The sequence below is a fragment of the Enoplosus armatus genome, chromosome 21 (genome assembly GCF_043641665.1).
Source record: "Enoplosus armatus isolate fEnoArm2 chromosome 21, fEnoArm2.hap1, whole genome shotgun sequence".
In the NCBI taxonomy this organism is placed as follows: Eukaryota; Metazoa; Chordata; class Actinopteri; order Centrarchiformes; family Enoplosidae; genus Enoplosus; species Enoplosus armatus.
This window is the reverse complement of record NC_092200.1, coordinates 18,939,432-18,952,906: the sequence shown is the minus strand read 5'-3', so window position 1 is coordinate 18,952,906 and position 13,475 is coordinate 18,939,432. Positions and strand designations below refer to the sequence as shown.

General features: G+C 46.0%; 1 protein-coding gene across 1 annotated transcript in view; it reads right to left on the bottom strand.

Annotated features, from left to right (window-relative positions):
• Positions 1-7,863, bottom strand: part of reck (reversion-inducing-cysteine-rich protein with kazal motifs) — a 56,179-nt gene extending 48,316 nt beyond the window's left edge. Inside the window, exon 1 of the mRNA XM_070928210.1 lies at positions 7,791-7,863. Within this exon, the coding sequence (XP_070784311.1) occupies positions 7,791-7,863 (73 nt within the window). The remainder of the gene's footprint in view (positions 1-7,790) is intronic.
• Between the last annotated feature and the right edge of the window lie 5,612 nt (positions 7,864-13,475).

Sequence of the window (13,475 nt, the reverse complement as noted above, 5' to 3'; positions counted from 1 at the left end):
CACACACTATAACACGCAGAGCAGAGAAGCCTGCTGCCACTCTCCTTCCTGCATTCCTCAAGAGCCGCTGCAGACTCCGCGGGGGGAGAAGAGTTTAATGGGTGGAGGCTAAAGGTCACTTCCTGTGCATTGATTAATCGAGATCCCTGCCGCCAGGAGCTGAGCGTTTGAATGATCAACGGAGCGCGGGGGGAGGGAACTCAGAAAGACTCAGAAACGTGCATGCAACTTTTTTTTTGTTTTTTTTCCCCCTATGCACCCACCATCTTTCATGTAGCAACGTTTAGTGGCTTATAATGGTGTAAATATGTCTGGGGCTTTTCACACCGAGAGGTAGAGTTGTGTCTTCTGCTGTACATTCAGGGCAGGCTCTGTAGCAAATCAGGGCCGGATTCTCGCGCGAGTTGAGGTAACGTGATTTGGGCGGCAGGGCAGCTTAACCCTAAGTTCTCACTCGATTTGAGTCCTCTATGCTGGTTTGCCAACCCGCTGCAGAGTGACAAGAAAACATGGGAGGATGAAGTACGGTATGGTTACCCCCTGAGAGGAGTGAAATACTGATAGTGATCCCTATCGCCGCAAAACAAAAGTAAGGCGCAAGGCATCAGAGTAAACTGAGTCAGCATTTGGTAACATCTGTTGACATGCGAGACAATGAAAGAACTTTTGCGCTTCTATAAAGTTTCCCTCACTGACGGCACTTCAAACGGCCTCTCCGACAGTGTTCAGTGGGAGACGCTGATGAATGGCACGTTTACTCGTTCCTGATACAGAACTTCTATCGTCTGCCAGACGCCTCAGACTGACATCTGTGAGGAAAACTTGAACAGACTTCAGGGAGGGCTCTGTTTGAATACTCTCCTGGACTTTTACAGGACCCAGAGGATCTGTAACTATGTGTATTGTTGTTCTTCAATATAATATTAAAGCCAGCGTCACAGATCAAATCGGTTAGGAGTGGGACAGTTTGGGAATCTGTTGACGAGTTGACTTTCAGGAGGACTCAGCTCTAAAAAAAAGAAGTTGAGACATGGTTGGTTAACATACTGTACGACCTATTTAAACCATAGACTGTGTGTGTAAAGATGGCCAACGCACATCCCTCCTTCCTCCCGCTGTGCAAAAATGAAGCCAAAGCATCCCGTATACGGCTGCGGCCCCACCCATACACCCGCCCGACCCAGTCGTAAGCACACCACAGTCAATCACAGCTGTCAATCATGATGTCTCACCCCGTTTTTATAGCATCAAATAATTAATTAAAACCAAGCGAACACTTGAACAAACTTCAGCGTGATAAGAACTACCTAAAATGACAGAAACCATCTTCGGGAAAAATGTGTTTGACTTGTACTTTGATTTTTTTTAGTTTGGCCCATGTCCCATCTGCTAACTTGGAGGGGGGCGGGGCTTATGACCCATACTGCAGCCAGCCACCAGGGGGGCGATCGAGACGTTTTGGCTTCACTTTTGGGGAGCTGTCATGCCGTCCATCTTTATATACAGTCTACACACCGACTTTATGGGTCAGTGTCTTGCTGGAGTACACTTGGACATGTGGACGGGGACATGCACGACATCCCGTGCAACAGTGCTAACCACAGCACCACCGTGCCACCCAATACGCACCATACCGTGTGTGTGTGTGTGTGTGTGTGTGTATTGTTACGCAAGGAACCGGAGTGACCAGTCCAGCCACATGCTGACCAGGTGTGTACTCGGCAACATACAGTCACACACACACACACACACACACACACCAGCCACACATCCCCGAAAAAAACCTCCAAAAACACCTGAATCCTATCAGAGAAAGAGCAGATGTCAAACACACGCGCACCTCCAGATGGCAGAGTATGCCCTGCCCCCTCATTTCATATTCAATTTAGCCGAATCAAAGGACGACGCAGACCTGACCTCCTGCATCCCGTGCGTGTAATGGGAAACGACATAATGAGGCGCATGAGGCCACGTAGAGCGAGGTAGAAGGGGAGAGTGCCGCTGCGAGTTTCATAAATCACTCAACAATCTCGGGCCAAAACACATCTCTGATCTCCCTGAAGAATGTAAACCCAGTCGGGCCCCTTAGATCTCCAGGAAGCTGTCAGCTGGTTTGAACCTCGAGTCAGAAGCAGACAGGGTGAAGCCGCTTTTAGCTACTACGCCGCACACAGATGGAACCAGCGCTCCCCGGTGGTCTCAAATGCGCCCCCAACTTTAGCCACTTTCCAATCTGCGTGAAAAACAACAACACATTTACACTCTAACTGCACCGCATTTGTTTTTTTTCATGAATTTTATTTCATCTCATTTTTTTAAATTTCATTTTATTCCATCCTATTTGATTGTATTCTGTTTTCATGTTTTTCTTCGCCTGTGTAAAGCACTTGGAATTGCCTCTGTGTTTGAAGTGTGCTGTGTTCAGTGAAAAAAGGATGGAATAATAAATCCTCCATGAAATGAAAGTGATAGCAGGGAACCTATTCCCGATTTGGGGTCAGAGGGAAAATCACGATTCTGATCTCCTGTGATTCTATGAACACATATCCAAAATTATGTCAGCTCCCCAAAAGGGAAGCCAAAACGTCTCGATCGCCGCCCGGTGGCTGGATGCAGTATAGGTCATAGCTCAACTGACGGTTCTGTTTCATATTGAAATGGACTAAAGACTCGAGTGAATGGTTTTTGGTGCGCGCTTCACTGGAGTAAAAGCCTGAAAATAACGGCCCCCCTTTTATAGTGTATGAAACAGGAATCGATTCTGACAGAAAGTGAAACGTTTTCTCTGAACGTTGCAGGTTAAAATCCGTTGTTACTGGCCGGGTAAATGTGGGTGGGCAAACTAATGGTCCCTGCTCCAGTGAAGATGCCCAATGACCGACAGCGCGAGACCGTAGCCTCTGCACAAATGTGCCTTTTGACTGTGTGGGATGTGGAGAAAGCAGCACTTTTTTTAACTGGGCAAACAAAGGTTACAAGAAAGAGATGAAACCGACAGACAGGCTGCATAGCGGGAGGCTGGACCGGACGAATGGGGAGGCTCTGCTAACGTGAGCAATGACATGCGTCCACTCCAGTCGGCTGCAGCGAGCGGAGCAGGGCGGGACGGACACTCGGTCTCCAAATGGTTCAGAATGCTGCAGCTCGGATCTTTACTAAAACCAGCGAATTTGGCCACGTTTCCACCAGTTTCAGCTTCCCTTTATTGGCTCCCTGTCCATGTGAGATGGGGCTTCTGATGGCTCGCCCCTCCTCATCTCCTCTGATCTCCTCGAACCTTATGTCCCGCCCCGGGCTCTCTGCTCTCGGAATACTGGGCTCCTGTCTGTGTCCTCCGGAGTTAAACAGAAGTCAGAAGCCTCTGGAATAATCTTCCTGCTGACGTCAGAGACAGTCTGACTCTGTCGAGGCCTTTGAATCTCAGCTGAAAAAGTCTTTTTGCTTCAACTTTCAATTAGCGGCATCCTTCAGGCCTTGTTACCTTGTTACCACTTTACTTCCAGCAGGTCAGCGCAGAAGGTGTGACACAAAAAGCTCAAGTACACCTGACCTGCTTGGGGCACGTATGCCTTCAAGGCTTTCTGGCAGAAAGACAGGACTTTCTCCCAGGAGACTGCCGCTCATGTCCCGTGTGAAACCAAAAGTCTATGTTGACTTATTATTTTTTCCCAAACCTAACAAAGTAGTTTTGGTGCCTAAACCTAACCAAACGGCGACCATTTCACAATGTTAACCCCATGTTAGAAACGCTTTCTGGCAGAAAGGCCCGAGGCCTATCACTGTTTGATTATTAGCTGGCCCCTGGCCTCATCATGTCATCTGGCAAAACTGGCAACCCGGGCCAAGCAAGTTGAGTATCCCTGCTGTAGACTGTAATTCAAACAGTGCAACATTTCTGACAATCCCATTCTGCTGAAATAAAAATGATTGAAGTGAGATGAACAGACTGAAAGCTTTATCGTATTAGATAAAACAGATGTTTTCCTTTATGCAGCTGAAAAAAGGTAACCTTTCCTAATATATGTGTTATTGCAATACTCTGCATATCGAAAAATGTTAGTCCCCTTTTTAGTCCCCCAGGAGATTGAACCTCTCCCCGGTTTGCATGTAATCATGTGTCCCTCTCTCTCTGCCTCTGTGTGAATGCTGTTGTCCCCCTCTGTGTTTGTGTGGCCTGTGGTGGAGGGGAGGCGGTGCAGGCTCAGACCCTCCTGGATCCTCTACTCCTCCACTTTGTGGTTTACAGTACAAACTGTGATTGTGATATTGGGCTATCAAAGTAAAATTGACTTTGTGTGACTGATTCTGGTTCTAATATGATACAGGTTTCCCTCTCCGACCACAGCTGACACATACAACACCTGCTCCAAACTATCACCATCCAATGATTTCCACAAACGAGAAACACTGTTGTATTTCGGATTTTTTTTTTTTTTTTTTTTGGAAATGCAGTACAACAAAAACAATATGGAGTTCATTTGAAGAAAGAAAAACATTTTTTTTTTGTTTTGTTCCCTGTTATCTTTAATTTCCATGTCTCCTCCTCCAAAACCAAAACAATCAACTGACAGACTACAGTTCCTGAGGTTCTGTTAGGATCAAGCCAACTGCGGCCCATTAAAATTTAATGGAAAATAAAGTTTCCACTTACACCTTAATTGCATTTCTACGAGGAGTGCTTCTGGGGGGTGGGGGGGTGGGGGTATAATGTGATTATACTGGAATAGCCAACAATCATAACGTTAGGGAATGTTCGACCTCTTTTTTTTTTTTACTGTTGCAGCCTGAAATCAAAGTAGATTTAAGCTTCTGCCATATATATGTATTTTTTTTTTTTTTTTTGAACATGGACAAACAAATGTCCCTTTGTGTATGGCCCAGCAGTATGGCTCTGTCAGTCATATAACTATCATTACACTATCTATTGATCCTGGTCCCATTCTAGCGTTTATTACAACAGAAGTTATAATCCAGCAATTTTGCCCACTTGACTTGACACCCCACCCCGAAACAGCGAGGCAATGTCACATTCACTAACATGCACGCTGGTTGCGCAACTGTTGAGAAAGTAGCAGCGGGGTGCATGTGGTGCATTTTGAAGTATCAATGATTGCGGCAATGCTGCAGCGGCCTGTTCGACGTGTCCGCAGCTGAACCTGCAACTCTGAGAGTTGCTCTGCGAATGCCTGCGCTGGTTACTGGCGTAAACCTCAACTACGGCGGGACTGCTGAATGCTGCCTTCGATAGCTGCAGTGCTTTGAACTCGGCATCTCCAGGGAACACAAGCCGGGTCAGCAGTCTGGCCCGTACTGAAATGTATTTTTGCCCAGAAAATGACAAATGGTCAACCAAAGAACTGACCTTAACCTTTTACATAATTTCACTGGGTGCGTTTCTCTTTATATATATATAGATATATATATATATCTATATATATATAGCCTTTACAAAACACTAGAAATGGGTTGGGGAAAAAAAACCCCATTGTATTTCACAGTCAATTCAAGAATCACTATAAGCAAGGGGATAGCGAAGAAATTCAACTCTGTGCACTGCACTTTAATCCTGCGTTCGCAAAACTGTAATTAGGTTTGCGGGACTCGGGCCCATGCCTGCTCACAGTGGACATGGAAAGAAAAAGGCTGCCGTTCACTTCCCTCCTCCACCAAACCGCCCCCCCCCCTCCTCCCTTTCTGCTTTGAGGAGTCAAATTGGTTCCAGATGCATTCTCTCACGGCTAGCCCTCCATACCCGAAGCGCAACATGAAAAGAAATGAAGGAGAGAAGTTCAGCAAAACTCAGTGGAGGGGGTGGGGGGGGTGTATGGAATTTCTACACAAAATAGGTGGAGGAGGAGGGAGGAAGTTTGGAGAAGGAGCCGCTCTCTTCCTAAGGGGCAGAGACCGGCTGATCACCCCCCCCCCACACACACACACACGGCGCTTTTTTTTTATCACACCTTTTCGGATTTCCTGAGACCGTCATTGCTGTCACAGACAGGCCTTTGGGAGACAATGTGCACCCCAAATGAGGATCTGAGAGCTGTGTTTCTTTCATCGTGTTCCTGGCAGATGTGTCAGGGGGGAGTAGAAAGAAAAAAAAAAAAAAGACACTGTACAAAGTGATATTTAGCCAGAGCAAATCCACATCCTGCACCCATGTGGACTGAACATCAAAGACCTACCCACCAGCATGTTAGACCAATTCATAACCCTGCCCATGGAGCCCCTTGAAGACACTTGCTAAAAGGGAGGCTGGGCTACACATCGCTGGCCAAAAGGATATTAAAGACTGGCAACAGCTGAAGGCTTCTTGCCTCCCAAATGGCTCGCAAAATGTAGCGACGGGAGTACGAAGTGGCAGCTCCTCGTCGACTTATCCCATTGGCAAGTGAAAGGCGACTTCAAGGCCAGTTGTCCTACAACACCGGCAGACACTTAACAAGTCCCTGCGAATTCATTAGCGCCCCCGTTACGCTAACACACCGTCCATTCTGACACGTTTTGCGGTTCTTTTCCTTCAGCAGCCAAACTCCATTCAAATAAATAAATAAATAAGTAATAAAAATGACTTTCTGCTCCAAGCTTGCCAGCGCTTACTGGGGCGCATTTTGGAGAGAGAGAGAGAGAGAGAGAGCGGCATTGGAGTAACGCTCCGACCAGTTCAAATATGAAGTATTTTATGGAAGTAGATGTGTTTTCAGAGTATTGGATGGGTGCCGAATTGCAGAGCGAGTCCTGCTGATTCGTAAAGTATCTCAAGAATGATTCCTAGAAGCTGTGTGTGTTTGCCAATAACCAAGAAGGCGTAAAAGACGTAAAATGACGATTGCCGCCGCGGTAACAGTCCCTTTTGACTTTTTTTTTTTTTTTTTTTTTTACCGATCCGCTATGTCTGTGTTTCCTTCCTATCCCCGGCTATTTGTCACACAAGGAACCGGATAAATCTTCTTTCAAAACTAGCCTGCCACCAGCCAAACATTACAAGAAGTAACCCCTGAGGGGAAAATGTATATTAACTAACGTTACGCCATAGTCAAAAAAAGATTTCCTTATTCCCAGAAAACGCCGCACAGGATGCTAACCCCCGTAAGTCGCGTTCTTCCGAGTGGGATAGAGCGTCATGCTAACATTCATTCCAATAACGGATTAACTCTGGATATCGTCGCTTTGCTTTTCGGCAAAGGCGCAAGCCCGAAAAAACACCACGGAAAACCTTTCGTGAATGTCGAGGACGCACTCTTCAATTCGGCGTGCTAGAAATACTCCAAAATGATCCAATTTAAACTTTTACACTTGTATTTTCACCCCCCGTTATACCCACAGTCACTTCACACCTAACGCTTTAAACACTCCGTGGTGGGCGGTAGCTAGCGTTGAGAAACTAGTCAAAAAACTATAGATTTTAATGGAAAAAAGTGCCGGACCTTTCGCCGCCCGAATTTACCAGGGGACTTTTATGATTCAGAATACATCTCAACGAGCGGTCTGCGAGGCGTTCCAGTTCACCAACACCGTTGCAGTGTCACATTACAAGATTTTGAATGGAGTTTGGCGTGGTGTTCTCGGTGCACGGGCGAAATCCGTCGGGCCGAACAGGATGCCAGCTGTCACCGAATCAACAAGTTAGCCCCGCAGTCCCGCAGCGCACAATAGGAACAGATGGCTTTTCAGTGTTACACACTTCTGTCTTTTCTTTCTCTTTTTCATCTTTCCGGCAAGTTTACACAACGGCAACACGGACACGCAAGACTTCTGGAGTTGAAATTATGGACACAGGACGGACTCACCCTGAGCTCGGAGCGGCTGGCAGTAGAAGTTCACGGCGAGGAAGACGCTGATTATCTGGAAACACACACGCATCTTATTGCAATCCTAAAGTGCATCGTGGACAAGAAGACATAGAAAACACTGCTGCCGCGACACGCTCCATGGATCCCCTGTTAACTCTCTCTCTCTCTCACTCTCTCTCTCTCTCTCTCTCTCCCCCCTCCCTCTCTCTCTCCCCGGCCACAGCCTCCGGTTTATGTGTATGTGGCCGCGGCGGACATGCGCAGAACGGAGAACCGAGACCGGCTAACGGTAACAAAAGCAGATGTTGAAACAGATATTCACGCTACACGTTTGGAGTTGATTCACACAGATGTAACAATGTGAGATTTTTTTTTTTTTGGGGGGGGGGGGGGGTTAAAACATCACAGTCAGGCTACTTTTATGCAAGCATTGCCTGTGATGGTGGAGGCTTGCCCCCATTATTTATTAAATACAGCATGTTTAACTAAAAGAGTGTCTCTGAAATAAAAAAAAAATATATATATAATAATCTAGCATTGTCTCAAAGGAGCTGATGCCCCTCAAAATAAATATTTAGAGAGCACATCCTGTAACCAGGAAAAGTTTCAAAACAGACTGGCAAAATATTTGAGTAAGAGGACGCACCAGCATGGTCTCCCTACATTCTCACTGTAAACTCTTAAAGTCTTAAAATAAATAAATAAATAAATACATGCATAAATAAATAAAGTGGTTTCTTTGTTTATCAAGGTCCAGTCTGATTTTCATTTTTGGTTTTTTTCCAGAAACGAGCCAGAACCAAGGGAGAAGAACAAGAACAAGAACAAGAACAAGAAGAAAAAGTGAGCCTTAGCTTAGTTTCACAGCAAAAAACAAAACAAAACTGTATTGATCCCCGGGGAGAAATGACACACATTATAGGTGCTCCCGCTCAAGAAATTTAGAAATGAGAAGTATGTCAAAATATATACATTTACAATATTTAAGTGGAAAATACAAGTAAAAAAAACATATATATATATATATATATATATATATATATATATATTGCACTGGTGAAATATAAATAGAGAATAAGGAATAAATAATGAGGTGGTAGTTTTTGACAGGTGAAATAAGTCCAGAGTGTCTGACACTCAAGAGGGAGGCGTTGAAGAGTTTGATGGCCACAGGCAGGAATGATTTCCTGCGGCGCTCGGCGTTTAGCTGGAAGAAAAAAAGCAATCGGGATCGATATTTCAGAATTTCTACGCGCACGGAGTAGCGTTTGTTCGTGTCGCACTGGCTCATTAGCGGGAGTCACCGCAGAGGCTGTTTGGGAGGTCACCGCGCGCTGTGAACAATGCAGACCGCGAACAGTTTGGCCGCTTTAAACGCGTCACATGACCGGCGCGCGTGACGTACCGGCCTCCGCGACGCGTTGACCGCATGAGCGTGGTCGTAAGGCGTAATGGTAGACGGTGGGGTGCAGAATTAAGTGTACTGGAATGAAAAAGCAGTTTGAAAATGGTCAAATGTCATGGTGCGGGGCTTCTTTTAGAGCAGTGGTTGCCACATTTTTTGGGGCTTGTATCCCCTTTAAAAAAAAAAGTTCAACTAAAGAGGGATTCCTTTTTTTTTTTTTTTTTTTTTAATACCTTTTAGAAGCCTGAAGATGTAACCCCCCGAAGACTTTGAGAAGTAGATGAATGTTCTGGAAACAAAAGTCATATTTTCCTTGGGGGGGGGGGCTGTCTCTGTGATTTTGATATATACTGTGAATATACCAAATGAAGGATATACGAGCCCCGAAAGCTGAGACTCTGATAGTCTGTCAGATAAGTTTCAGATAACCATTCAGGTGGGACAGATATGGTGATTTGCCAATATGCCCATCCGGGAAGTGTTGTTTTCCGGGGGGGGGGGGGGGGGGGGGCTCCCTGTCTGTCCCCCCCATTGTCCCTCTTAATGCCCGTGTCAACAGGGCCAGGCGGCTTTTTGTGCCGCATGGTCGTCAAACAGCGGGGAAATCCCTGTCCAGGGAGGCGCCCCCCCCTTTGTGATGGGTCAGAGGTCGTGAGCGAGGAGGATGTCAGGGGCTGGAGTCAGCGCTTTGGCCCCGTGCGGCTACATCCTTGCCCTCGACAGGCATGAATGGCGAGGGGCCAGCGAGGGAGGGCCCACTGGCAGGGTGCGGGGGCGGGGGTGTGATGAATCATTTCTTCTTACAGATGTACTGAGGTCATCTGGGATGGATAGATAGTCCTTTGAGTTAAAAACATATAACATGCTCCTCTGTGTACTACAGTGTCCCATTATATCACCCACTGAAATCCACTTACTAGTTCCTTTCTCTAGTTCTAGAGTCCTAACGTGGCTCAAAGGCTAAAAAACGGTATTCACCGTCTTGCTTCGGGCCCGCCCTTGTATACCCATGGGGCTGCTCGCCATTGGCCCCCCCCTTGTTTTGGTTTAGCATGCTGGCTAATCCAGGAAGCGTCTTAAGAGCGGAGCCTTCAGTGGTTTAATCTATGACGAGAGTGTTCCCGGCTGAACTTTCCAAAACGGAAAATCTGACCATCAGGCCGACTTCGTGGAACAAATAGCCAGGTGTGCGCACCTGAGTGCAACGCTATTAACGCCTGACTCAAAGTGTGCTCCTTTATCTCCGTTTGTATGATTCACTGCGTCTTGCCTTCTCATTAACATCAGGCTTTTCATCCTGCCTGAAAGTGTGAAGTTAAAAAAAACACTTCTGACGTAACACGCTTGGGCACTTCATACAAACTAGTTTGTTTTTGCCGCAAAGTGAAACCCCCTTTATCCTGACAATCCCCGGGTGTACGCTCTTAAGTGATGAAATCCATTGGTTCCACGTCCTGGTCCTGTCTGGGGTGTCTTAGTCTTATCGTAGTCCCCCGTCGCTCCTCCAGAGCTAAAGCATAGGCAGCCTCCACCTCTAGGACACCGAGGATCAAGCTGTGTTCGTCCTTTTTAACAGTAAACGTTGTAAAATTGTAAAATCACATCGTCTACATACGTCGTTTACTGTTTTATGTGCCCCCCCCCCACAACGCTATTTTCCAAGGGCATGCATCCTGGGCTTAGTACCGCCACAAGATGATTGTGATTGGTTTAGATAAATACCCTCTCCCAGAACGACCACGGGTTGAGCCAGACCTTTCTCCCAAGTGTGGAGCGTATCTTGATCTTGATAGCGGTGTCTTGGCGGCAGCCTCGGGGTGACTCCACTCTGCGCGACCCCGGCAGCAGAGTCCATGACCTTCCTCTGCTGGGCGAAACCAGCCGGATGACTCCTTTTGAGATGGAAAGCCACCGGTCCACCATTGCTGTTAAGGTTGGGCGGAGGAGGACATGGCCCATCTCAGCCTGCGGCGCCCTTGTCATTGTTCTACCACAACATTTTTAAGGCTTGGCAAGCGGTTTTGAAATGATTTTGAACAGGAATTCCCCTCTGTTGATGCTGTACCTCCACCACCACCACCACTCCGTCCTAACCAGCTCTGGTTATTTGCAGTCGGATTTAAAGTCAATTCCTTTGCAGTAGGGTCGCTGGTTGGCGCATTACGTGGGCACTGTATTTATCTGTCAATATTTTGTGTTTCTCGCTGATTAAAAATCTCCAGAAACAGCACGCTCACACGTCTGCCCACAGCAGCGGCTCGCTGGCCCGCAGTCAAGACAAGAATGAAGTGCCTGTTGAAGAGAGGGTCTCTTGTTCGCAGTCGGACCTGCAGTGCGAACCCCGAGGCCACAGTTCTCCATCCGTCACCGACTGGCCAACTGGCTCCCGGCTTCAGCATAAAGCTTCACTGTCACTGGCAGACGTCAGTCAGACACCAAGATGGATTCGGTGTTGTTGTTCTCCATTAGGCCCCTCTCTGCCTCGCTAACCAGATGTTTCATTTCGGTTATTATGCAGCTTTACAGATGTCCGCCCGGGAGTGTGTGTGTGTGTGTGAATTAAACCTTTGTCGTTGATGGGGTCCAGTCAGTGATGAAGAATACGATGCATTAGTTGGACGAGGTGCAGTCATAAAGTCATACCCTATACATATTAGCCAAGAAGTAACAAGAAATTGCAGTGCATAAATGCCCCATATATATATATTTTTTTTTATAGTATTAGCTTAGTATGTTCCTTGGACATGAAAATTACCAGGAGATGTATGGCTGATGTTGGGGCAGTCATGGAAGCCAGTGATGACATCATTACTGGCTTCCATGAAAAGGAAAATAACCTGAGTTGTAATGATCACTGAAGCTTGGGACCAGGATTAATTGATTGTGTAGTAAAGCGGCTGCACACGAAATGTACTAACTCAAAAATTAAACGTGCAATAACTGATTTTTTGGCGAGGGGGGGGGCAGCGCAAACAAGTTGCGAGGACAACACTGACGTATTTATCTACATTGTAGAATTGCCTCATTTACATTACAAAGTAATCTAACCCTGCGATCTCTGTTGTGCCTTAACCTTGACAGCCGTCGGACTTTTTTTTGTGAGCCTGAACGCAGCCCTTTATCTTGCGAGTCGAGGGTTATCACATATACACAATACCACTTTGAAATCTGCACCGTTTGGACCGCAATCATATATATATATATATATATATATATATATATATATATATATATATGATGTAATTAATGTCTGTGAATGAGACGACTAAATAATGTAAGGGTTATTTTAGAGGTGTATATCTCTGTTTATTCATGTGTTATAAAGCCAGACTGCCTGGACTATTAAAACGCGCGTATGAAGAAAATCATAATACGGACACAGAACTGCGTTCCTAAAAAATACAAGGCAACAGCGTGTGATACGTTGCAATATCTGTTCAGCATTGTATACACATTGTATACTTTTACACAAACTTCCTGCAGGTATTAGGTTCACTATTTAGATTAATTGTACAGTTCATTGTTCTGTGCTGTTATTGTTTTTTTTTTAATGCAACGAACGGAGTGAAATATACGTGAAGACTTTTTTTTTTTGTAATTGTGTGTGGGTGGGGGTCGTCACTGTATATAAAATGGCAAAATAGGGGTCCCTTAAGAAAAGGGTTGGGAGGCACTGGTCTAAATGATTGGCTTTCATGCCGCTTTGTTTCTACTTTGGACCGAGATATGCAGCATACTCCTGAAAAACATTGCGTTGTCTTTGACTTGCTCAAATGTCAGCCATTGTTTAACGTCGTGCTCCCGTTTATTCGGAGCGAGCGATTGTATTGAATCGTCACTGTTAAATCATTCTCCTCAATTACTTATTCAGTCAAATTCAGTCAAATTACTTATTTAATTTGCAGTAACTTTTTTTGTTGTTGTTGACATTTTGCGTTTTCGCAGCCATATGGCCCGAGAGCCGAGGGACCTCCAACCTCCACATCTGGAGGGCGTGTTCGTCAGCTGAAAGCCCTCCATCAGCGCTTGCTGTAAAGGGTTAAAAACACTTCGGTGGCGTCCCATATGTTGAGTGGCGGAGGCTTGTTTGAGTTGGAGTGGAGGAAGCCTCGTTCTCTGCCTTTTCAACAGAGATGCTCCAGGTGACGTGTCGGTGTGTGGGGTTTACATTCACACCTATGCGGGAGCCAAGGCGATTAAAAGTACAGCTGTATGTGTGTGTGTGTGTGTGTGTGTGTGTGTGTGTGTGCGCTGTTTTTGTGTTTTTCCCTCAGGCA